General features: G+C 36.1%; 1 protein-coding gene and 1 pseudogene across 2 annotated transcripts; both read right to left on the minus strand.

The window, feature by feature from the left end:
* Window positions 1-1,774: 1,774 nt before the first annotated feature.
* Window positions 1,775-26,985, minus strand: NUP54 (nucleoporin 54). 2 transcript variants are annotated; one of them, XM_028506804.2, is made up of 13 exons: window positions 26,743-26,925; window positions 25,935-26,096; window positions 22,858-22,941; window positions 22,604-22,759; window positions 20,219-20,445; window positions 18,613-18,800; window positions 17,390-17,586; window positions 16,715-16,769; window positions 16,187-16,280; window positions 10,904-11,011; window positions 6,291-6,410; window positions 5,910-6,020; window positions 1,775-2,486 (listed from the first exon to the last, which is right to left on the minus strand). In XM_028506804.2, the coding sequence occupies exons 1-13, from the start codon at window positions 26,807-26,809 to the stop codon at window positions 2,358-2,360; spliced, it is 1,698 nt and encodes a 565-aa protein (XP_028362605.1). In that variant the 5' UTR covers window positions 26,810-26,925; the 3' UTR covers window positions 1,775-2,357. The 2 variants fall into 2 exon arrangements, with proteins under 2 accessions (XP_028362605.1, XP_028362606.1); XM_028506805.2 differs by lacking the exon at window positions 25,935-26,096 and having other exon boundaries at window positions 26,743-26,985.
* LOC114492488 lies at window positions 2,985-3,670 on the minus strand (annotated as a pseudogene).
* Window positions 26,986-27,328: the final 343 nt, after the last annotated feature.

The following is a 27,328-nucleotide window of genomic DNA, read 5'->3' on the forward strand; positions in this document are numbered from 1 at the left end:
TTTGTTCTTCAGATTCCACATATAAGTGAAATCACATGGTATATCTTTCTGTCTGACTTATTTCACTTGGCATAATACCCTCTAGGTTCACCATGCTGTTGCAAGACTGAATTAGAATTTTAAAGTTGTTCTGCTCATCTTTGAAGGAATAGACTTTTACTTCAAATAGTTATCTCACAATATATGAACACTTTATATTTTTGTAAACACAAGTTTATCAAGTGTTTGACATACTTAATTCCTAACTCGAATTTCATGTTAATCCAGGAAGGTAGAGGGTACTCTATACATAGGCTAAGTAAGCAATGGAAAATGAGGTTATACAGTATAGTACCATTTTCCCCAAGGTACTGTACTGTGGTGGTTGAATAGAGACTGATATATCCCTGGGACTTTGGTAAACTGACAGTTGTTTACACTTCGCCTATGTTTTAAAAAGGATTTAAGGTCACTTTCAAAGCTACAGAAAATCTACATCTAAGTATTAGAGGTTCAGGGTGCTTTCATTCCACCATTTACTTCTCTTTATTTGAGTGGACTATCCACAAGAACCATTAGCCAGTTGAAGAGTAAACACAGAACTTCAGTAAGTTGTGCTGGAGAATACAACTTCGTGCTGAGGCTGAAGTGGGCCTCGTCCCTTCCTACTCACCCAAACCTAGAACCTGGTTATCACTTGCTGGGACCACATTTGTAGCAGATCAGTCCCGCTAACCGGCTACATGAACAAGACCACAGGTCTGCCTTCCATGTGCAGTAAGTCACCAGTGGGGTAAAAACTTGGGAGGCCAACCGGGCTCTATCGGTGGGTATTTATCTTGTGAAATTAGGAACCTAACAGTATCAGAACACAAAAAATGAAAGGTTAGAGTGACCATAGTGTGTGTGAGTAGTGATTTGTTCTTCAAGGAACGTGGCTCAGTGCATGACAATTCTTACCAGCTAGATCAACAACTCTCCCTACAGTAAGAGGGGGTTCAGAGGGACAGACACCTTCCACTGCTGACTATGTGGATGAGAAAGATGGAAGTGCTTTTTTCTGGCCCAAGGAGAAAAAGAAATTTATCTCCTAGCATTGCTGGAATTGTAACAATGGGTAGCAAAGTACGGCAAAAAAGGACAGTATATAGAGTAGTGTAACAAAGTTTGCATGCCATAAACTTGGCAAAAGTGCCTGCAGACTTCTAGCAGCTATCTTGAAAATAAAACAATCAGTTTTAAAGTCCTAGTCTCCTACACAACTGTTACCTCGTCTGCAGCTGGACAGGAATTCTTTCAGAGGGACCTCAGAAGACAGTCTCCAAAGCATCACAAAGAAATGCAACGTTAAAGCATTTCCAAAAGGGACAAACATGATGCAGCCCAGGTATGGAATTTGTAGTAAAAAAAATTGTTTAAAATTATCTGTTTGTGAAAGACTATTTCACATTACAATGTCTAATTCAGGTTTTCTAGTGTTTTTAGATATTAATGATATATTAGGAAGTTCTCCATCCTAAATGATATCTGAGGGTTTTTTTGCCAAGTCAAATAAACAGCACTGATACATTTTCCTTAGGAGGGAAAAATTAGACTTTAAAACCAGGAAAGACTAAAAATTCTTGAATCGTGGTAGGCATGAAAGGTCATTCTCCTAGAGCCAAATAAAGCACCAGACAGAATTTTATAAAAGTAATTACACTCAAGAATTTATTTGTTTTCATCTTTTTTTAGAAATAAAAAGGTTTAAAAAACAAAAGTTGGCAAAATGATAAAATGTAATTTTGTTATATCCTAATTGCTTAGGTGTGTTCTGTAAATTCCAAATAAGTAAAATAATATAAAAATATAATCTCAAATCTTTATAGAATGAAAAGAAAACCACATTAATCATTAAATACTCTTGGATTCTCTTTACTCCTCCCACAGACGAATTCACAAATATAAAAACCAATGTACATTCATATTCTAAAGTACAAATCTCCAACAGCCAAGTAGTAATACATTTTATGTGCAAAGTAGATATTGCATATTAACTTGCTATTGAAAGCAGAATACGGGCTCAGTGGAGAATAATCATTAAACACTGATTATTTTTCAGAAAAATGCTTTTCAAAAATGTACCATAGTACATTGTTGGTAATTATATACTTCTCAAGTAAATAACAGCTTTTAGGTAGAAATCTTTCAAAGGCTAACTTTGAAGAGCTGTGAAGTGACATTTAAAATCTGCAGAACAGTTTGTCAGTTACCTTCTCAAAAACCAAGCCAGGAAAGGATTTTCTTTTTTTCTTCATGTGGTCAGTTCTGTTCTTACAGAAGGTCCCATGTAGCAAGAAGATACATTTCACAAACCTTGAACACAAGTTTATGATCTGTCAACTAAAGACACCACCCCTGATGTGGATGGTTTCATTCAATCCATGCTCTACCAATTTTATATCTTCTAGGTCATCTTTTATGATGCTAATCAAATGGCTGAGGCCTTCCTGTTGTTGTTTCAAATGCTGGAAGGAATTAAAAAATATATATTAATATATTACTCTAATAACTGTAAGCATACCCCCTGGAAAAAGCACTTTTTTCACTATTTTACTAGCAATACAGCTCAGTAGATGCCCTAAATATAGTGGGCATGCACATTTTTCTTTTGCTAATACTTTTTATACAATCTACAGTAAAATACATACTGTAAAAAGCACTAAAATCAAATGAACAATATCTTCAACAGAAATTTTACAGAGGATGCAGCATGTTTTTTAGAGTCTTTTTATCAACAATCTTTGATAACCAAAAGGTCCATTAAAACAATACAACAAGGTACTCAAATATAGATGACTAGTAAAATAACCATTCTGAAAACTGAAAATTTTCATGTTTTGGAGTACAAAGTATATAGTGATGATAATGGTGATAACTACAATCGCTAACATTTTTGGGGGGAGGGGTACCAAATTACTTAAAGGAATGGTACAAGTGGACATGAGTGGATGATTTGGTACAAGTTACAGAAAAGGTAAAGGTAACTCAACATGCACACGCTGCTTTGGTGACCAGGGAGTCAGTCCCCCATGGCTATGGGAAGCCAGCCTAAGGCTTAGGTCTCTCCACTGTCTCCCAAGATGTGCTTGTCAAAAAGACACTCTGCCATGCAAGTTTTGGGGGCTGACAACCTGCCCAAGTTGGTTACACGGTCACCTAATTCTCTGATGGATTTCACCTGATCATGTAAGAAATGAAGTCTCACAAATAAGGGTCATTTTTTTCAGTGGCCAGTTTGTGCAAGTCCAGTATTGACTGGTTGACGTTTTTTCCAAGTGTGATGCATACTTCATTGTATTCAGCCCACTCTCCCGGTCATCGTGTTCTGGTGTTTTGATATCCTGGAGGAAGATCTGGCCACCTCGCTGGTTCTGCAGCTTCATCAGTTTCTCAGCATGTTCCTTCTCCTCATGAGATTGGTGAGAAAATACTTGGCGAAGTTCTTCCAAACCACATTATCATGGTCAAAGTAGTAAGACAAGGACAGGTAGATGTAGGAAGTGTACAGCTCCAGATTGATCTGGTGGTTGATGGCGGCCTCTGAGTCCTCGTGGTAGTTCTGGTGCACCTGTGAGGTGGATGTGATCATCATGACAGGCGGTGGAGGACAGGTGGCTTCCAGGCACTGGAGCATTGTCCGGGACCTTGGGCCAAAGGTGCTGTGAAGAGGTGGCAGAAGGATGGATCTGAGCAGCCGGCTGGGACAGGTTGAGTGCCGGGTTCCATTCAAGCGCTGCTGAAGCAGGAAACCACAGCATCTCTCAGGGAAGACTGTCCAGTTGCTAACATTGGTAAGTGTCGTCCTCAGGTGTTAAGGCAATTTGAAGAGCTTCATAGGTTTTAACTCATTTGAAATTCTTTCGAACAGCTTTTCTGGGAACATTATTTCTTCTCTACATATAACCTGAGATGCAGGAAATAACCTGCTCAAGGTCATAAACTAGGTGATTAGCCATGATTCAATCCCAAAACAATATACTGCTTTCCATCATTTTAGGTAGGTGTTCATATTACTCCCCACTTCACTGCAGTAACACACTCTTTAATATACAGGGTCCAGCACAAATAATGCCCCCTTTTTTAATTATAAAAGCACGTAATTCTGTAACACAACATCACACTCAAGCACACCATATGCTATTTTAGGTGAAATGCTCAAATTAATTACATCCATATTATTACCCTATCAACCACACTCAAGCGGACGTTACTCCTGCTGAACCCTATAGTTCTTTATTCCAATATGCTGGAATTTTCTCAGTTAATTTTATTGCAAATATTTACAATGGAATATAATTGTATGTATAGTTTCCAAGAACCTAGGAGCCAAACTATGCAATAAACCTATGCAATTTTAATTACGTAAAATGGAAACATCCATTCTAAAGCACACAATAAAATCAGAACTGTTGATGATATTTAAAAGCATCTAAAATCCTCAGGGTCATGCTACCAGTCTTACCTAATACATTCCATGGGATTTACTACATTTTCTTTAGACTAAGTCAATGGTTGGACAGCTTTCATTAAACCAATCTGTGTTTACACTAAGGAAAATGAGCTAGAGCAGTACTTCTCACTTTGTTTATGCAATGTGAGCCTTAGACAAGTAGCTGGAGGTTCTTGGCCACCCCAACCTTTATCCAGGACCCCCGAGGGCTGAGGGGATCAATAACTCCACATATTTGTAATTTATATGTGGCATGCAGGTTGGGAAGATATGATATAGAGCAGTTACTTCTTAAACTTCAATGTGCATACAAATCACTCCATGACTTTGATAAAATTAAGTCATTCTGACAGGTCATTAAGTCACTAAGTCATTAAGGACAGATTCTGTTCTTCTAATGACCTTCCAGGTGCTGCTGCCACCTATTCATTGAGTACCAGGGTCTCTGGAAAACTCTGGTGCCTCTATTACCTCTTTATTCATTTTTGGCGGGGGGGGGGGGGGGGGGGGGGGGGGATTATTTACTTGTTTTTTTATTATGGTAAAATATATGCAATAAAAATACCCACCATAAAAACCATTTTACATATACAATTCAGTAGCATTTACATTTACATATGAAACAATCACTACCATCTACCTCTAGAACGTTTTCATTTTTTCCGAACTAAAATTCTGTACCTATAAAATACTGAACCACCATTCTACTCTCTATGAATTGAACTACTCTAGGTACCTCAGAGGCAGAAACAAAACATATTTATCCTTTTAAACTGGCTATTTCACTTGGCATAATGTCTTCAAGGTTCATCCATGTTATAGTGTGCCAGAATGTCCTTCCTTTTTAAAGGCTGACTATCCACTGTGACTGACATACCGCACTTTACTGACCTATTTATCCATCTACGGACTCTCGGACTGCTTCCACCTTCTGGCTATAGAGAATGCTGGTGCTATGAATATGGGTGTGCAAATATTTTGAGTTCCTGGTTTCAATTCTTTTAGGTATATACCCAGAAGTTGAATTGCATCATATGGTAATTTCTGGTTTAATTTTTTAAAAGGTTTTATTTATTTATTTTTCAACAGAGGGGAAGAGAGGGAGAGAAACATCCATGTGTGGTTCCCTCTCACACACCAGGGAACCTAGCCCACAACCCAGGCATGTGCCCTTTGGTTCGCAGTCCTGTGCTTAATCACTAAACCACACCAGGCAGGGCACCTTGTTTAATTTTTAAAGGAACTCTTTTCCACACTGACTGCATCATTTTCATCATTTTACACTTCTTCCAGCAATGCACAAGTGTTCCATTTTCTTTGCATCCTTGTCAGCAATTACTATTTTCTGGGACCTTTTTTTTTAAATAATAGCCACCACAATGGATTGTGAAGTGATGAGTTCACCTTTTTAAAAAGTGCTCCCTAGTGCAACACCTACCTGCTTAATTTCTCGTAACAGATCTGCATCTATGTAGTATCTTTCTTCAGATTTGACTGCTCCAAAATGATTCTGCATCCTGATTTGGGACATCAGTTCATTAAGTCGGCCCTAAAAATAAGACTGAGTCAAATTACAACTGCTAACAGCAGCCACTTTAAAAAGAGAATGTCTTCGTTTAAAAGGACACTTAGTACTCTGTTAAAGGTGTCTAATTCACATCATGATTAAGAGTCTACTTTAGAAAGGAAGTTTTTATTAAAGAGAATAAATACTTAAAAAAACAAAGTGTACAGAATTCTTCTTTTTGGAGACCAAATGACATTTTTCTGCAGACCCATCTGAAACAAATTCTACACTTATGGTCGCTTAAGTGCTTACCTTAAACTGAGTAGGTGCATTTAGTTCACACTGAATTGTATCTAGCTGAACTCGCAACTGCTCTTCATCAGCTTGGATGGCATACCCACTCTTCCTCTGAATTTCCTGTTTGATGAGGACCTATACAAAGAATACCCACCAGTAACCATAGAATCATCTCTTTTCAGTTAGGCAAGTAACTCATTCATAATCAGTTGTTGAAAGAAATCAAATGAATGGTACACTCACAATACACTGTGAATCTTAGTTAAGATTTGAATTATGTTTGTCTGTTTTTATTAGGCAAGTTATATTAGTACACTGATATTTTCAGTGATCATAATTTTTCATGATTAACCAATAATCTAGTCAATTCCCCCATTGAGGGGCATATATTTTGTTTCTAGTTTTGACACTACCAACAATGCTGTACTAAACATTTTTGTACATATGAGGTCTGTTTGGAAAAAGTTCAGCCATTGTTAACATAATGAGAACAGTTTGCAAGACATCAATGTAACCTGGCAGCCAAGGAGAGTGGACTGCAATGCACATGTGTGAATGATGATGACTTCACTGCACTAGTCAGTCGGGGTGGTAGACACTGTTGAGTGAGCAGGTGTACTATGCAGCCATTGATTTCAAAATGACTAAGTACAACAATGAATCTGCATCAAATTTTGCATCAAGCTTGAACATTCCTCTGTGGAAACTATTCAGATGATCCAGAAGGCTGCAGCTATGGGCAACTAGTCATTGGCAGCTTCATCATGACAACATGTGCACTAATGCACCGCATCCATGCAGTTTTTTGGCAAAACATCAAATTACTCAGGTGATTTGAGCGGGTGATTTGAGGCGACTCAGCCCCGTTATAGCCCAGATTGAGCGCCCTGCAACTTCTGTTTTTTTCCAAAACTAAAATCACCTTTGAAAGGGAAGAGATTTCAGACCATCAGTGAGATTCAGGAAAATATAATGGGGGAGGTGATGGCGATTGGGAGAACTGTGTGAGGTCCCAAGGTGCCTACTTTGAAGGGGACTGAGGTGTTACTGTCCTAAGTACAATGTTTCTTGTACCTTCTTCAGTAAATGTCTCTATTTTTCATACTATATGGCTGGATACCGTCTGGACAAACCTTGTTCATTTTTATTTACTGATATAGACCCCAAGAATGAGACTGCTGGGTTTAAAAGTATGTGTTTTCACTCTAACAGGAGCTGCTTGATTGCTTTCTCAAAAGATCCTAAAAATTTAAATTCACAAGCCACATGAGCACACTTTTCCCCACACTCCTGTCACCAATCGGTAGTAGTGGTTAAATTTTTCCCAACCTGATGAGTGTAAAGGGGGACTCACATTTTTCTTTAATCCTCATTTCCACATTATGAACTGCCTTTACAACATTCTTTATATTTCAACTGTTACTTTTGTCAAATTATAGGAGGTCTTTGTATAATATGACTATTTATACTACAGCAAAAATCTATGCTGTTTCTAAATTCAAATTTGGTTTTTTGGAAATCTATCACTTACTCACTGACAAATGGCTCCTTTCTGGTATCTTTTGCTATACAAGATTTTATAATTCTCATATAGTAAATTTTGTTTTATCTTTTCTGGCGCTCTGACCAAAGTCTCTCCAATTCCTAGCCTTATAAATTTTTTAGAATTAAATCTTCAATCCACCTTATTTTTGTGTAATAGTGTGATACAGTGGTCCAATTTTGTTTTTTTCCAGATAAACGGCCAGCTACTCCATTATTTATTAAATAGACCTACTATGCCCTTTGCTGGTGAGGCTCAGTGGATTGAGCCTTGGCCTGTGAACCAAAGGGTCACCAGTGTGAAGCCAGTCAGAGCATGTGCCTGGGTTGTGGGCCCGATTCTGTCTGGGGGAGTGCGGGAGGCAACCAGTCAATGTTTCTGTTTTCTCCCTCCCCCTGCTTCTAAAAGTAAACAAAATCTTCATCGATCCATCCATCCATCCACCGAACTAAACTCCCACTTGTGTCACATTTTACCTGTCTTCCTACTGGCAGACATTAATTCAGATTTTATACTTTCCCCATGAATTTATTCCTAAGTATTTTAGTTTTTTTCATCCTAGTGAAGAGTAGTTTCCTGTTCCTATTAATGTTATTTAAAAAACACTGATTTTGTATATTTATCTTATATATGATTCTAGACATTCTATCATTTATTCTAGATATACAATCAGGTCATCAGCAAAGAGATTAATTTGCTCTCTTTTCTAATGTTTATATTAGTTACTTAATTGCCCTTCTCATTATATTAATGGAAACATCCAAGAAAACACTAATAATTCTGGATATCAATGTTTAGTTTCTGAATGTGATTTAATGCTTTGTTTCTTAGAATATTTACTGCTCACTTATGGTAAGTATTACATATTTTTCCTTTAATGTTTTGATATGAATTATACAGATAGATTTCCTGTTACAGAACCAATTCTGCATTCCTGAAGCAATCCTAACTTAGCTACAGTATGTGCCTTTAGAATTTGATAAATAGCTGATTCTTTTTGCTTATATTTCATTCAGAACTTCTGCATTTTTTTTGGTCAGATTTATTGAGGTATAACACATACAACAAATTCTCCCTTTTTAAATGTGCAGTTCTGTGAATTTTGACAACACGCTGCCATCACCACAATGAAGATACAGAAGGGAACTCCCATCACCCCAGAAAGTCCCCTTCTGCCCTGACAGCCACCACTCCACCCATACCTCCTGCCCCCAGCAACTGCTGACCTGTTGTCAGTCTCTAGTTGTGCCTTTAGCTCCTATGTTGCTGTGAATGGAATCATACCACTGTAGCCTTTATGTCTGGCTTCTTTCACTTAGCATAATTTGCATCTCTAGAGAACTATCTGTTATTACCTTTTTATTATGGAGCACTAAAAACAGATATAACAAGATGCAGTTGATTTGGAAAATCCTTTGGCAGTTCTTCAAAAAGTTAAAGGGAGGGTTACCGTACGATCAATTCCAATCCTAGGTTTGTGTGCCCACAAGAAATGAAAGCCTATGTCCATGTAAACGCTTATACACAAGTTGTTAAAAATAACATAATTTGTAACAGGCACAAAGTGGAAACAACCAAAATGTTCATCAATTGACAAACATACATAAAATGTGGTACAACCATACAATGGAATATTACTTATCAATAAAAAAGGAACAAAGCCCTCTTATATGTATAACACAGATAAACCTTGAAAACATGCCATGTAAAAGAAACCAATCACAACCTCCCCCACTGCTGCCCCCCACATATTACATGATTCCATTTACATGAAGTGTCCTGAATAGGCAAATCCAGAGAGACAAAGGACTGGTGTGTGTGTGTGTTGGGGGGACAGGGTTTAGCTTAGAATGGGGACTGCTAATGAGTGTGGGGTTTCTTATTAGGGTGATGAAAATGTTCTAAAATTGTGGTAATGGTTACACAAGACTGCAAATATACTAAAAACCACTGAGTTGTATACTTTAAGTGGATATGTTGTATAGTATGTAAATTATATTTCAATAAAGCTGTTTAAGAAAATGGAGAAGCTATCTATATTTTTCCTTTGTCTAGAATAATTAAAATAACTTTGGAATTCCCTCTTTAGGGACTAGACAAAAATCAGCAATGAAAACTATCAGGCCCTGGTGTTTTTTCCCAATTAATAACTTTCTCAATTGCTTCTATGGTGTTTGTCTATTTAAGATGTTCACCTCTCTGTAGATTAATTTTGGTAATTTCAATTTTGCTGAAACTCATGTTTCCTCTGCTGTCCAAATTTGTTGCCCTGAATTTAACACAATTATTACTGTTCTGTATATCTGTGATAACGTCTCCTTTCTCACTAATTTTTTCCCTTCATCAGATTCACGAGATAATTTTTTCACGTTTTTCATACTCGTAAAATGTTTAGCCATTTTAATGGTCTTTTCAAATAAATAGCCTTTCAATTTATTCCTTCTTTTATGATTAAATTTTTTCTTTCACTCACTTTACGTATTTATTTCTCACTGCTTTCTTTTGGCTTAAGACAAGTACTAAGTTCCTTACCTTTTGTTTTTGTATTTTAAAAATGAAGACTTTTTAAGGCCATAAATTTTCCTCTGGGTATAGCTTTTGCTGTATCCCACTGATCCTGGTATATTCCTGTTTTCACAATAGTTCATAATTTCTGCTTTTGTTGGTATTCATTCTTTCATTTTGTCTTGTTAATCTGGATGTTTTATTGCTTTCTTCCATCTATTAATGGTTACACTCCCTTTTCTAGCACTTGAAATAAAAAATGTATTTTTCTATTTTTATGAAAACCAAGTATTAAGGCTCTGATGCATGCTTGTAGCAAGCATGATTTACTTCTTTACTGCTTTCCCCACTGTCTCTAATAAGATAAATTTTAGAATTATTTTTGACTTTCTTTATCCAATCCTGTGAGACAGTTCCTCAAACTTCCAGGTTTTACTGAGAAAGTTTGTTACTTTCAATTTTGGTCTATTATTATTATTACCTTTTAGTCTGTTTTTTTTCTATTGCAAGAAATCCGTATTTAGCACTTCTATCACATATATAGTCTTATAAATGTTGAAAAAAACATCCAGATTACTACCTGTAAGGTTCTATGGGAAAGGTCCATGAGTTTCCTCTTGTATTGTGCAATTTTGGCCATAGTTGTAGTTTGATTCTTCTGTAATTCACCAATATCTTCAGATATAATCTGTGTTAAAAAACTTTTTTAAGGTAAGTCAAGTATAAATATCACAACTATTTATCAGGTTCACCTATATACAAAGTCTAATTTTTAAGATAAGCCTGAAATTCATCTCTCAAAATACAAACTCTTTCTGTTTATATCTGTCTTTCTACTTCTACTTTGGATATCTGAAACTTAAAAAAAAAGTACCATCTGCCCTGTCTAGTGTAGCTCAGTTGGTTGGATGTTGTCCATAAACCAAAAGGTCATGGGTTCGATTCCCCGTCAGAGCACACACCTAGGCTGTGGGTTTGATCCCTAGTCAGGGTGAGAGGCAACCAGTCTGTCTCTCTCATATCAGTGTTTTTCTCCCACCCTCTCTCCCTCCCCCCCATCTCTAAAATCAATAGGCATGTCCTTAGGTGAGGATTAAAAATAATAATACAATTTAAAAAATAAAATAGAAAGTACCATTCAAAAATTTCTTTGGAGCTCCAGTAAATTTATTGATGAGGTGAAGTATGTAGAAAAACAAAACATATTCTTCAGAAATAATTAAGGAATTTGGTTATAAATCATATAACCAAATACATTTTTATGCCTCCATATATCTGATTTGCTATTTGCTTGGTTAAAATTCCACCCCTCTGCCTGATGAAGTATTAACTTTATGAAATGAGTTAAAATCCTATTTCCTTAAAGCTCCCCAATCAGAATTAATCCCATAATTGCTTCTATCATAATTAATCATTCTATGTCATTGACTTACACTGAAACATTAAAAGAGGATTTAGTAGATTGTGCAAGATCTATTTTAGCATGTTCACCTGCATGTCACCTTTTAAGGAAACTTTTCCATGGTAGGCCACAATGAAGGGATAAAATTAGGTGGTCATATTTTGTATTATGTAACCTATGCACCCTCCCAGTTAAAAAAGTTATGAAGGCTTCCGACACAAGAGTATAGCATCCTGCTATACTAGCAATACCTAAGAAGAAACAGAAATGTTACCATTCCCAGTATTTACTGACAAACACCAAAACAATCTAGGAATTAACCCAAGAAAGAATGCATGGGATTTTTAAAGAGAATATTTCAAAATTGTTTCAAAAACTTGAAGTCCTAGCCATAGCAATCAGACAAGAAGAAGAAATAAAAGGCATCCATATTGGAAAGGAAGAATAAAACTGTCTTTATTTGCAGATGACATGATACTGTATACAGAGAATCCCAATGATTCCACCAAGATACTACTAGAACTGACACATGAATTCAGCAAAGTAACAGGATACAAAATTAATATCCAGAAATCAGTTGCATTTTTATATGCCAATAATGAACAGAGAGGGAAATTAAGAAAACCCCATTCATAATTGCTTCAAAAAGAATAAAATACCTAGGAATAAACCTAACAAGGATATAAAAGACCTGTACTCAGAAAATTATAAGACACTGAGAGAAAGAAAATGAAGAAGAAATAAGTAAGTGGAAGCACATACTTTGTTTACAGGTAGGAAGAGTTAACATCATTAAAATATCTATACTACTTAAAGCAATCTATAGATTCAATGCAATTCCTATCAAGATTCCAAAGATGTATTTCACAGAATTAGAACAAACATTTCAAAAATTTATATGGAACCACAAAAAGCTCTGCATAACAGCAGCAATCTTGAGAAAGAACAAAGTTGCAGGAATCACACTACCTAATATCAAACTATACTATAAGGCCACAGTAATCAAAACAGCATGGTACTGGCATAAAAACAGACACATAGATCAATGGAACAGCATAGAGAGCCCAGAAATAAACCCACACCATTACAGTCAATTAATATCCGACAAAGGACGCAAGAACATACAATGGGCTAAAGATAGTTTATTCAATAAATGGTGTTGGGAAAAGTGGACAGATATGTGCAGAAAAATGAAACTAAACCACTTTCTTACACCACACACAAGAATAAATTCAAAATGGATCAAAGACTTAAATGTTAGACCCCAAGTCATAAAAATCCTAGAAGAAAACACAGGCAGAAAAATCTCAGACATTGCTTGTAGCAATTTTTTATTGGATATATCTTCCCAGGCAAGGGGGAAAAAAAGAAAAAAAATAAACAAATGGGACTACAACAAACTAAAAAGTTTTGCACAGCAAAGGAAACCAACAAAAAGACAACCCACTGAATGGGAGAACATATTCACCAAATGACACATCTGATAAGGGGCTAATTTCTAAAATTCATATAGAACACAATACTACTCAAAACATACAAATTAAAAAATGGGGGGGGGGTGTGGTGGGAAAATGCAGACAACTATACTTAAACAACAATGTTTTAAAAAATGGGCAGAAGACCTGAATAGACACTTCTCCAAAAAGAACATATGGATGGCCCATAGATATATGAAAAGATGTTCCACATCACTACTCACCAGAGAAGTGCAAATTTAAACAATGAGATATCACATCACACTTGTCAGGATGGCTATCATCAATAAATCAACAAACAAGTGTTGGCAAGGGTGTGGAGAAAAGGGAACCCTTGTGTGCTGGCTGTGGGAATACTGATTGGTGCACCCACTGTGGAAAATAGTATGGAGGTTCCTCAAGAAATTAAAAATGGAACTGGCTTATGACCCAGTAATTCCACTTTTGGGTATATATATTTAGAAACTGACACCACCAGTGAGAAAATATATATGCATCCCTATGTCTACTGCAGTGCTATTTACAACAGCTGAGAAATGGAAGCAACCCAAGTGCCCATCAATTAACAAGTGGATAAAAAAGCAGTGGTACATATATATACAATGGAATATTACTCAGCCATAATAAAAGAAAAAATGAAATCACCATCTGTGACAGCTTGGATGGACCCAAAAGGTATAAGTGGAGCAAATTAGACAAAGACAAATACCATGTGAGTCACTTATATGTGGAATCTAAAGAGCAAAATAAATGAACAAAAAGAAAAAAAAGAAAGAAAAAAAAAAGAAAAAGAAACAAACTCATACAGAGGTTGGACTGATGGTTGCCAGAGAGTAGGGGTTTGGGGACTGGGTGAAAAAGGTGAGGGAATTAACAAATACAAATTTGTAGTCACAAAATTGTCACAGGGATGTAAAGTACAGCATAGGGAATACAGTCAATAATATTGTATTAACTATGTATGGTGCAAGGTGGGTACTTGAAATATTGGGAGAACCACTTTCTAAAGTTTCTGACTGGAAGTAATACAAAATAATACTGAATGTAAAATGTAATTGGAAAAAACACAACAGTATGCTGCATTACACTGGAAGCAGCCTCATGTCTCATGCTTACCACATCATTTGCTGACCACCTTTTTCTCCTGTGCTTGATTTAATCTCACATCCCTCTTGCACAGTAACTACTATACAGGCTTGTAGCCTAGAAGCAATAGGCTGCACCAAATGTAGACTAGGTGTGTAGCAGGTTATACTATACTACCTACGTTTGTGTAAGTACACTCTATGGCATTCACATAAAGCTGAAATTGCCTACGGACACATTTCTCAGTGGCACATGGCTAGGTAGGTTAAAAATAAAAGGAAGGCAAAAGATACACCATACAAAACAAAGCTAGAGTGGCCTTAGGTTAATATCAGAGAAAGTAGACTTCAGAGCAAAGACAATTACCAGGGACAAAAAGGGACATTATATAATACTTAAAGGTAAATATGCCAAGTGAATGTAACAATCCTATGTACATATGTACCTAACAATAGACCTTCAAAATACATGAATCAAAAACTGATAAAATGAAAAGGAGAAAAAGGCAAATCAACAATTACAGCTAAAACTTCAACTCTCCAATCATGACAGAACGACTAAACAGAAAAATCAACAAGAATACAGAATTGAATTGCCTACCAACTAGATTTCACTCATGTTAACAGAAAACACCACTCATGAACAGCAGAATACACATCTTTTTCAAAGGCATGTGGGTTAAAAACCTTAACAAAGTTCAAAGAATTAAAATCATACAAAGTTCTCTGACCATACCAGAACTAGACTAGCTATCCACAACAGAATAACAGGAAATTTTCCAAACACTCTGAAATGAAAATACTTTTAAATAATCTATTAATCCAAAAACCCAACAATCACATACAACTCTCAGGGAAAATTAGAAAACAGTTTGACAGGATCACAATGAAAGTATAACATCATCAAAATTTGTGGGACACAGGTAAAGCAGTGCTTGGAAGGAAATGAAAAGCATAAAATGCTTATATTAGAAAAGACAAAAAGCCTCAAACTAATAACTTGTTGCTATCTCAAGAATTTTTAACAAAGAGAAAAAAAGCCAAAAGCAAGCAGAATAAAGGAAATGGTTAAGGGCAGAAATTAATAAAATTTTAAACAAAAGTAGAGAACTCAATGAAAACGTAAGACAATGAAAGGTCCAGAAATAATGTCACATGCAAAACCATGCTGGAATTTCCAGCCAGTAAAGGGAATACTAATAAAAAGGATGAGTGACTATGACGTTCAATTATCTGCAGAGCTGTCACAGGAAGCACAGCGATCACCTACAAAGAAACGCCAGAGCAAATGCCTGCCAAGTACAACAAGGCAGATACAGGATCAATGTAAGAAAGGGAGCTTGTATCAACTAGAGTTAGCTGACAGTGAAATGGGCTGCTTCATAAACAGGAAGCTTTTCATTACTCAAACAGAAGCCACATGATCGACCTCAGCAGGAATTCAATGTAAAGAATTTGGAGGTGACCTTTAAGAACTTTTAGATATTTGATTACAAAAGTCTACTTTATAAAATATTACCTAGATTTATGCATTCAGTAATTTAAATGTGCTCCATTAACCTATAATTATAACAATATAATCACAATTATAGCCTTTATTTTTATAAGGTCCCAAAACTTTTTTATTAAACAAATAATATACATTCTCTGGCTGGAATTAGAAATGAAAGTCTAACTTGATAAGCCAACATTTTAAAATTCATCAATGAAATATAACAAATCAGATTTACATGATTTTGGAAACTTTACATTAAAGGCAGTCGTATAATACTGTAATTGTTAATTCACAGCACACACTATATTGTTCCCTTTAGGACAAAATAACAACACACATGGTAAAAAAAATGTCTGTGGTCCCTTTTGCTCCTCCCAGGGCCAGAGAAGGAAAAGTAAATGCTTACATCTAATCTGGTCTGATGCTGCTTAGTCATCTGATCTTGAACCTTTAGTCTTCGAAGAAGTTCTTTGAAACCCACCATTGGTACAGGAATTAACCTGAAGAAATTCAAATGATCAATTTTCAGACCTTACATCTAATATAATAAAATATAAGAAGTTAATAAAGTTTTTATAATAACATTCATATAACTTCACATTAAATTTGTAGAGTTTAATGGTAGATCTATGACTATAAAATCAACAATGTCTCACCATGAAGATTTTATTCAACCTCCCTATTTTACAAATGAGGAAATATAGTTTAGTAAAAAGCTACATTATTAAATGCAAATATAATTAGGGTACTAGTAGTCAGATTTTAATGTTTTCACATTATGCTGCCTTACCATAGTCAACATTTTTAAAAAAGCAACAGAAATAAAAATGAACTCACCTAAAATGTAAGAATTATAATTAATAGCTTGCATTTGCTTGTTTTCCTAGCAGCAAATATAAGTTCTTATATGAAAACAAGATGAAGATATACTTACTTTTCAGGATCAGGGTTATCCACCTTGGCTTGCTCCCAGATAATAGGATCAACACCTACAACAAAGAAGAAATATTTTTTCTAAACTATTTTCCAATTTTATATCTGTATGAAGGGCATTCCCAAAGTAAGATGCAAAACCCATAAGCTGTAATGAAAAATGACTGTCAAATATGACCACTACAAAAATAGAAAGTTTTGTAAGATAAACCTAAAAAAAGGTGTAAATAGGTAAGAAATTAATATAACCTATAAAATAGATCAACCTTCAAAATATAGAAAGAGCTCCTATAAATCAGAAAGGAAGACAAAAACACAACAGAAAGAAAACAGGGAAAGGACATGAAAAAAATCTTTCATGATGAGAACACATTCAAGTTTTACTTAAAGACTCAGTTAAAACAAGAGATAAACTAGAAGAAAAAATCAAAATATATGAAGAGTAAATTACCTTTGGGTAGGTGAATTATAGACTATTTTTCTTTAGTTTGTCATTTCCCAAAATTTCTAGTAACATATTAGCTATGTAATAATAATAAAAAATAGATGAATTAAAAAAAAATTAAAACTATGTCCCAAATAAGCAGACATGTGATAAGCCGACACTGGTTTTATTAACATCAATAAACACCTCCAAGTCTTTCATCTCCTCAACCCTGTGAGTACAGAAACATACCAGCGGGAGGATTCTGTAAAAGCTGTTTGATCTGTGCAGGAGAAAGTTCTGTTCTAGTCATAGAGAGGGTTACACCAAGTTGCTGCAGCTGGGTTTTTATATTGGTTTGTTCAAAATGGGCATACAGTGTGGTAGCTGGAACTCTTCTTGAAGTACCATTGGGAGAACGTTCAATAACATAAATGACAACTTCTGTCCTGGGGAAAAAAAATAACCAAGTTATAAAATATGGAGCATATAACTTACAGTCACAATTATCAACACAGCACATGATTTTAAAAGCACATTAGCTGAACTAAAAAATGGCTGGTTTAGAAGGGAATTACAATTTTTTTCTTTAATCTTGAAAAATAAACTCTTACTTAATGTTCTGTTCACTTAAAAATCAACTTAAATGATAAAATTAAAGAGACAAGTTATTTGTAAAAGGTTTGCTTAGCTACAAAGTTCTAAGTAAACATCATTTATTATTTATTCTAGATTTGAGAAGTACTTTGGAGATTCTCTTGAAGCTTATGAGCTGCTTTACTATGAGTTAAAACTAAGAAGTCTGCTTTCAGTTGTATCCTAAAGTAAATGTCTTGCACTAAGTATGAAAATTATAGACAAGGAAAGTTAATCAATCATATTTACCCATGAATAAACATGAATAGTAATCAGTTAAAACTTTCCCTTGCAGACAGATACAGGATAACAGTTATAGCTGGGGGTGGGGTAGTTAGAAGGTGGAGGGACGGAGCAAAAGGGAAAAAAGGGCACACGAACAACAGTGTGGGGACTGCGATGGCGGGGGGGGGGGGTATAAGGGAGCTAAATAGTAATAGAAAAAGTACAATAAAAACTTTAAAAAAGCTGTTATGAACATTGTACAGCTTTTTGTAGGAATGTAAGTTTTCATATCTCTGGAATAAACACCTAAAGGGGCAACCCCCCCCCAAAACTTTCCATTACTGTTTTTGTGGCCCTCAATATGCACATAGCCATGACTAATATCTCTTCATATTTCTAAGAGAAAAATAAATTATTAGCATCTAATAAGTTATAAAATCCAAGATTTAAAAAAGAAAAGCTTTTAAACATTTCTGCATAAATACCGAAAAGTCACTAGCTAAGAAACAAATTTTCTGCTCTGAAATTTAATTGGGGCTTTAGCAACGAAAACACTTGATCACTCTCGGGCCGACAACGCACAGAAATAAACAGTATGTTTATTGTATACTTACTGATCATCTGGCAATGTTTTAATACCCTCTACATTTACTGTAAGGGTCTGGTTTCCTCCCAAAACTTTATGCAACGATTCTACCAATTGCTGTTGCTGGCTTCGAATATCTGTTTCTTTTTTGTTGAAAACTAACACCACTAGCCCATCTTCATCTTTATTATTGGGCATACAACTATAACCTACTGCCTGTGGGATGACAAAATAAATGACATCAATAATATGTACAGATCTTAAATCAACTATTTAATATTAATAGCTTCGTATCTGCTAAAATGGGGAAAACAGTTTCATGTCTGGTAATGAGGGAAATAATGATTCTTACATCCTAGGAAGTTATGCAATTAATTATAAAGAGAAATTCTTTTAGCCCAGAATAACATAAAGAGTGAAATTAAAAATTCCTCAACTGAGTAACTAAGCAGCTTTTGCCTCTGAAAAACATTGATACCCGCAGTTGCTGGGAGCTCCTGCACGCTGTTCAAACCACTCCTATTGTTACATAAAGTGAATGCGAAAGTCACAGACCGAAGCAAGTTATTTTACTATACATTAGACTCATGGAATCTGAGTTTTAGGTATGACAAATTATCCTTCTAGAGAATTACTTTTAGACAGAAGCCTTTTTTACTTTTGTCACCACTTAAAATTCAAGTTTGTAAAAATAATTTAAATTTATTCTAGGTTAGTTCATTATGCATTTTACCATATGCATGTTGTTTATCAACTTTAAAAAAAAGAAAATATTGTTATATTCAACCTACGTCTACTGTATATGTCTCAGTCACTAAAAAAAGGTTTTAAATTTCCAAACACACATTTAAAAAATCCTTCTTTTTGTCAAGAGTGATAAGGTAAAGAGATGTTCTTTAACAAGATCGGCTGGTAACTTTTGTTGTTTATCCATGTTCACAGGGCTGATTCTAGGCTTTGTAGCTCCAAACACAGGCTTATGTACACATTGATTAGGTTTAAGAGACTGACATAGGCCAACAAAACTCAAAAGAGGCTAAAGCAAACTGGACTGCAATGAATTAATTTGTTATAAAAACATACCAAAAGTTGACCTAAATACTCTCATGGGCTGAGGAACAGAATCTGAGAAGTCAGATTCAAATGAGAAGGTTGTTTGGTAGCCACATGACCCACACAAAGAAAGCGGACTACATTGTTTTAACGGCTCTGGCGCTGAGATGTAACAGTGACAGGAGGAATCTACACACCGAGCAGAACACACACTCCCGTATGCTGGTTAGGGTGTACTTTCCTGGACAGTGTTAGACAAATACCACTAAATTCTAGTTTTAAGTCTCCCTTTAATCCTGGATGCCAAGCATATTTTCCCCTTTTGTTAACATTTTTTCCCCAGTTATAAATTACATTCTAGTCACACCTTCTTTCAGTCATATTCTGGTCACTTTCAATCTCACATATGTACGATCACTTCAATTTTATAATTTTTGTATTTTTAAAACAAAAGCATATTGTACCATGTTCAAGGAATACTGAATAACCAAGCAATTATTTTCTTATTATTGCTTTAATCCAAATATCATACTCTCTCTTATACACATTCTTCAAGTGAAGATCAAAAGCAGTACAAATACCTTAAATCGACAAAAGGGATTTTCTTGTGTGAATTCCACTGGTGGAATATTATTGTTGAAATAGCCTTTTCCTGTTCCCCAAAAGGCCTGCAGTTGGTTCCATTTCGCTAAAATAGCATCTCTCTCGTCTCCTAACAGCGTTGGAGCAGAAAGAGCACTCGCAGTGTTTATGAGTTGGTTGGACTGGGCAGGAGCTTGTGTAGGCTGACTGAAGAGACCACCTAATGCTAAAAATATAGCCCAAATTAGTATAAAAAAAATCAATTCAGATCCTAGGTATGGTAGGCAGAACACTGATTCCCCCAGAAAAAGATGTCCACATCCTAATCGTCAGAACCTGTAAATGGTATGATACACAGCAAAAGGGACTATTGTGGGGATTATCCTGGATTATCACAGGGGACTCAACATAAGCATAAGGGTCGTTAATAGGGAAGTCAGCATCAAAGTGAAATTTGAAGATGGAAGAAGGAGCTACAAACCAAGAAATCCATGGACACTAGAAGCTGGACAAGGCAAAGGAATAGAGTCTCCTCTAGAACCTCCAGAAGTCACACAGCCCTGCCGACACTGATTTTAACCCTGTGAAGCCCGTTTCTGGATTTCAAATCTACAGAACCATAAACTCATACAATCTTCATTGTTTTAACCCACCAAATTTGTGACACTTTATTTTGTCAACACTAAGAAACGTATATATAGGACAATCCTTATAATGTTAAACTTGCTTTTCTAATGATATTATCTTAATACAATTAACTCCATTATCAGAACTCAAATTAGGATCCATGCTATTAGAGCCACACCAAAAAAATTAAAAAGCACAAGGATATGAAAAAGTAAATTTTGTGAAGTTGCGAAATTACCTTTTAAACTTCTATTGCTATTATATTTATATGATAAATACAAATTGGATACATAATAATTATATGAATGTTTATCAGTATCACCTTAATAAACGCTTTTCCTTCTCTTATTACAAAGAAATATATAGTGAAAAGAACAAATGGACTAACCATCAGGATTCTAGGATAAAACTTTAGCTGGCTTTGTAACTTTGGGCAAGCTGCTTAACCTTTCTGTGCTACAATTTCTCCAACAGAAGGAGAGGTGAAGTTATATCAGATCAATATTTCCTAAGTGCAAGACAAGTAAGTACCCCCGGTATATGATATGGCTGTCAATCAACAGCTGAGTTACTAAATGAACCATTCACATAACAAAAAATTCTTTTAAATATGTAGCTGTGTTTTCTAAAAACTCTCAGTTTGGTGCCAGTATGCCTCTCTTGTTTCATGACACCTGCCCACCTCACTATTCAACAAAGGGCTGAACAAATCTAAGGCTCAGAGCTTTAGGCAAAAACATCGGGCTAGAATTTATTAACACTATTATATTTTCTCTGTACTTACTTTTTAAATATGGATTTTAGAGAAAGGAATGGAGAGAGAAACATTAATTGGTTGTCTTCAATATGCACCCCGACTGGGGATCGAACCTGCAACCTTGAGTATATGGGATAATGCTCCAACCAACTGAGCCACTTGGCCAGAGCTCTCTGTACTTCAGTTTTAATTATTTTTACTTCGAAGCAAATGATACTGGTTTTCCACGTATAGCAAGAAATACAGGAGACAAAGGAATACGTTAAATTATACCACAGGAATGCAGTTAGTCAAGCCTTGAATAAAAAACTCTATTGGACAAATAAGCCTATTTTTTCAACAAATTGAATAGAAAAGGAGAGCTAAAAGAGGAACTTAGAGAGATTTAAGACAAATAAAACAATACTATTTACACTCTTAGTGACAAAATTATAAAAGGAAGTGATTAGGAGGGCAATGTGGAGGGCTTCGGAACTGGCTGGCCAGGATCCACCTCCTGACTAGGTAGGGACGTTAGCCTTACACATAATTCATCAAGCTGTACTTTTGTGTAGTTTTTTTTTTTTTTTTTAGCAACAACAACAACAAATTTAAATGGAACAATACTAATCCTGATCATGTCATCAGTCTTCTCCCCAGCTGTTATCATCATATACATGAGAAGTAGCTTTTTGAATCCTGTGGAATATAATATTTATAATTCTTTTAAAAAAGTTATCCAGCCCTGGCTGGGTAATTCAGTTGATTAGAGCATTGTCCTGATACTCCAAGGTTGTGGGTTCGATCCCTAGTCAAGGCATATACAAGAAGCAACCCATGAATGCATAAATAAGTGAAACAACAAATCAATGTTTCTCTTTCTAAAATCAATTAAAAAATGAACAAATAAAAATTGAAAATAAATTAGTTATCTACTACAGTGTTCTGAACAGTACACTCAATAATGTTACTACATTGTTATAATTTTATATTGGAAGTAAAATGAAAACCTCACACTTACTGGTTTGTTGCTGCTGCTGCTGCTGCTGCTGCGTATTAAATCCTCCAAATCCCAGTCCAGTTCCCAAACCAGTACCTAAACCAGTACTAGTTCCAGTTGTTGTGCCAAAACCAGTACCAAATCCAAAACCTTTGTTCTGAGTACCACCAAAGAGTCCTTTAAATGAAAAATTGAAATTGCGTAAGTAAAAAAAAAATCTGACCTCTACTGCTGACCCCATTTACTGCTACAAATGACTTAGATCGTCCTCTTACCTGTAGTGCCTGTGTTAGTTGGAGCAGAAAAGCTGAATGCAGAACCTGCTGTTGTAGTTGTTGTCCCAAATCCTCCGAACCCACCTAATTATAAGCGGATAAATAAAATAGAAAGGAAGAATCTTTTGTATACATGAGGTGATTTCTTTTCCAAATTATTTTATAAGTAATTGCTACATACCAATATATACTGATCTAATTTTCATTCTCTACTTTCAACATCATTTTTTCCATAAATTACTTTATTGTTGTTCAATTTCAACATCAGTATTTAAAAAAAAAACTATTCTATTGTACTAATCCAAAAGTACATGTTACAAGAAATAAGTGACTAAGTATTTAAACTAGAATACCACAATGCAATACATACCCTTCAACTAAAGAAATGATTAACAGTTACAGCTGAGAAAACATGTTAAGTCTATTGCCATTATATTTAATGAACTCTAAAATGGCTATGTATGTACTTTTAGAGTAGGGACTGCAAATTGAAATGCCTACAAGATTTAGTCTGCTAACACTAATGAGGGGTGGAATTGTTGGATGTGAACAGTTTTTCTAAATGGCAGCAGTTCCTAAATTCCAGCAGACCACTGCTGTAGGAGAATGGTAGTTTAGCAGTGTTACATATTCTAATTTTTTCCAAAAGAAATAGGTCTAGATTTTCTTCACAAAATACAGAAATTTAAACCTAAATTCAATTGTCTGTTTTTTTCCGCAACTAATTAACATTTTTTAAGTAGTGTGCCAAAAGATCATAATGGCAGAGTGTGTTGTTAGTTTGCAACCTTGGCTTTGATCAATTAATTTATATTCTACTTTAGTTTATATTTCAACTTAGTCTCCACAGAGACTAGGCAACTCTTCAAAGAAAACATATTAATACACTGACCTCTGTACAACAAGAATGTGTTTCTTGAAGGAGGCATAAAAGATGAAAACCCAAGTGGAAGGCAGTGGCCAGGGAAGTAGACAGACCTGTCACAAGCCTCTATGTGATATTTATCACAGTTTGGCAACTCTGACATATACAAATTCCACTTTTGGGTAAGTCTAGAGACAAAATTACTCTTAACTATATCTAACTTGACATATGAATAGAATGGAACATCAGCCAATCTAAAATTATTTCATGTTTTTCCTTATTGTCAGTCTTTCCCTGATTACCAATGTGGTGTCAAAAAGACTTTTTTGTTTGAACCATCAGTGCTCTCTGAGCTCTGACGCAGGTTTCCTAGGAGTCTTTTAATTTCAAATATTTCTGGTATAAGAGACAGAGATTCTTCAACACTGTAACATCAAAAATATAAGAAGAAAAAAACCCAATCCTCTGATATTTATATACAAATCTGATATGGAAAATTACTCAAGAACAGACTGCACATTGCATGCAGTCACCACCACTGTGTTCACTTGTATGTTCTAGTGCAGCACTGCAAACTGTAAACATTTTTTGATAAAAATCACCTAAGTACTGAATACTGTTCTTAATCATTTTCATTTCTCCTCAATTTCATAGCAAAACCATCAGATATATTCTGAATTGGCTACATGATAAAAACATCAGTCAGGATCTTATCATGCGCCTTAATACCAAAAGTGTTCATTATTAATAGTGCATCTGCAAGGGCATAAAATTAAAAAATAGACAAAAATTTCTATCAGCCCTTTGCTGAAGACAAAGTTAATGAATGTATGTATATAAAAGTAGTTAAAGCAAATTATGTTATCACAATTCAAAACTTAACAGTGATAACTCCAAATGAACATGAAATCAAGCAAATACCAACAGACTTACTTACTGTTGGTGAATTACAACTGGGTGGCTTTATCTGGAAACACAAATTTGAAAATAATGTTTCTGTTTTACCCAGTGCCAATTTTAAGCAAACAGGGAAAAGTAAACATACCAAATGACAGTAATTGTGATTTCTTTAAACATATCTTAATTATAATGGATTATTTTATCTTTGGAATTTTCAAGTATTCTTCAAAATGTTTTCAATCAGATGCCAAAGTGGTACTCACATTATAGTAACAAATGAACTGCACAAAATACTAGACTTTTCAAGTAGATTTTAGAGAGTAAGTTTTAGGGAATAAAATTTACCAAATGCATATAATTGGCATGGGCATAAGTGGCATAATGTAAGAAAATATGGACAATAAATTCATATACGAGCAGCTGAGGAACAAGATTTTTCTATAGGGTCACTATATAAAGTATACGTAGACCTATTTTAAATTGAAACATATACACATATTATAGTTTGTTTCACAAATTTTCCAATGAACTTCAAACAATCCACCTAGAGAGTAAAATCTTAGTTTTGATTACAAAAGATGTCTGGCCTATCTTTCAGAAGTCAATGCTGACAATAAACTGCGCTCTGATCATTTTGTAATTTTTCCAGGAAAAGAATTGGGAATTCTTTCTATAGTTACTGTACATATCCTATAAAAACGTATACTAATCTGCTGAGTTGAAAAAGAAATGCATTATTATTATTATATGGGTTAAAAAACAAGACAGGTTACTGCTGTTCGTATAAGACTTGTTCTCTTGGGAAACACAAGGACGATCAAATGAAATTCCAATGAAAGATGCAGGAAAAATGAAAAAACAAAAGTGACTGCAGGAGTCCAAGAATCCCAGGAAAATGGGCCTGACTGCTGAGTTTTTACTTTGGAAGAGATACCTAGTAATTTGGAAGATATATTCTACTCAAAAACAGTAATCCATTTCAAATTCTTACCACTTGAAAAGTTATATTCTGTTCAATACAAATTTAAAAAAAGAACATTACAACTTGCAAGATTTCCCAAAACGAAATCTTTTATGGCAGTCAAAACTTGATAAAATGTTATTGATTTGACATATTATTAAAAGATAATTAAAAGATATTAATTGATAATAACGTGATACTAAAAGACAACATGCTATTAAATGTTATTAAAAGATAACTATCCTTTCCTTATTAGACAAGTTGCTGTTCTTTCCCAAACTCTGGGAATCACAAAATATTCTTGGACTCCAGCTCCCAACATTCGTTACACATAAGACCCGCAGTATCTACCTGCACTTGCCAGACTGTTACCAAAATTGAACGGAGTCGCCGAGGTAGTAGGAACACCGAAATTCCCAATATTAAAGTTCACCGCAGGATTAGCAGTTAATCCGAAACCCCCAAAATTAAACCCACTGGCGGTGGAGTTGGCAGTCTCAAGCCCACCAAATCCTGGTAGGCATGTAGGCAAAAAATAAAAATAAATAAAAGGGGAAAGGGGGAAGAAGAAAGCAAGATAGGATTAGAAGAGTATGCAGGAAGTTTCACAGGCGTGAACAAAAGACAAACCTTGACTTTGCTCCAAACAAGTTAAGAAAGCGGAGGTGGGGACAGGAGGAAGGAGCCAGGAGCGTGAAGTTCCCTGGGGGAATGCCTTGGGGGCTGGGAACGAAGGAGCCGCAGGGCAGAGCCGGGGTCCCCCCAGCCCTATCCTCTCCGGGGCCAGCAGCAGGGGCGACGCGAGCGTTCCCGCCACTACTGGAAGCTTAGGTGCGGAGGGGAGGGCGGGTCTCGGGAAAGGAAGACAGGTAGCTGCCTCTGGTCTCTCCGACCCCCCGGCGGCGGGAAGCGAACCCTAGGAGGTCACGGCCCGGCGGGAACCCGAACGCAGCGAGCGAGCTCCGGGTTGGGGCCCGAGTCCCCTCGCGGCCTCATCAGGAGCCGCCTCGGCCGGTTCTGCTGCCGCCCGCCCTTTTCCGAAGCCCTAAAGTCTCCGCGCCGGCAGGGAACCCCAGTAATCCCAAGCAGGAGACTCTGAACCGAGTCGGAAGAGAGACCTCCCCTCGTCCCCGAGAGAAGGTACGGAGGGATCACTCACCCGTGGGGGCTGCAGTGGCCGCAGCGGTGCCCGCGGTGCCCGAGGGAGCCCCGAAGTTGAAGGCCATGTCGCGGGAGCAAGGAACGGAGAAGCTGCTCCCGCGACAGTCGGTGCACTGCGCTTTTTGGTCCGGCGGAAAATCCGCCAGATCGCGCAGTTCCGCCTCTTTTCTGGCCTAGCCTGTGAGGTCGGAATGCCGGAAAGACACGGAAGGTGGAGGAGGGAGAACGGACGCTCGCGGTCCGACTAGTTCCGGCGGCTTTGTGGCTTCATTGGGACGTAGAGCGTCACTACCCAGGTGAAATGCTGGAAATGTAGATGAGATGCCGCTTGAGGGCCCTTAAAAACTACCTTAGGGATGTCCCTTGGAAAAGATGTGCAGATAAGTCTGTGTAATGAAGACAGGATAAGAACCAAATTCTTATCCTCCATAGTAGGGGGCCAATGGATAATGCTAAAACTGGAAATTCAGGAAGCAGTGTGTTATGTAGTCATGGAAGTAAAATTTTTAAAAAGTGAGGGGCAGAAGTGGTGCCTCTGAAAATGATATCTCTGTATGTTTTTGAATATAACAAACCTTGTAGAA

Source organism: Phyllostomus discolor, chromosome 1 (genome assembly GCF_004126475.2).
Source record: "Phyllostomus discolor isolate MPI-MPIP mPhyDis1 chromosome 1, mPhyDis1.pri.v3, whole genome shotgun sequence".
In the NCBI taxonomy this organism is placed as follows: Eukaryota; Metazoa; Chordata; class Mammalia; order Chiroptera; family Phyllostomidae; genus Phyllostomus; species Phyllostomus discolor.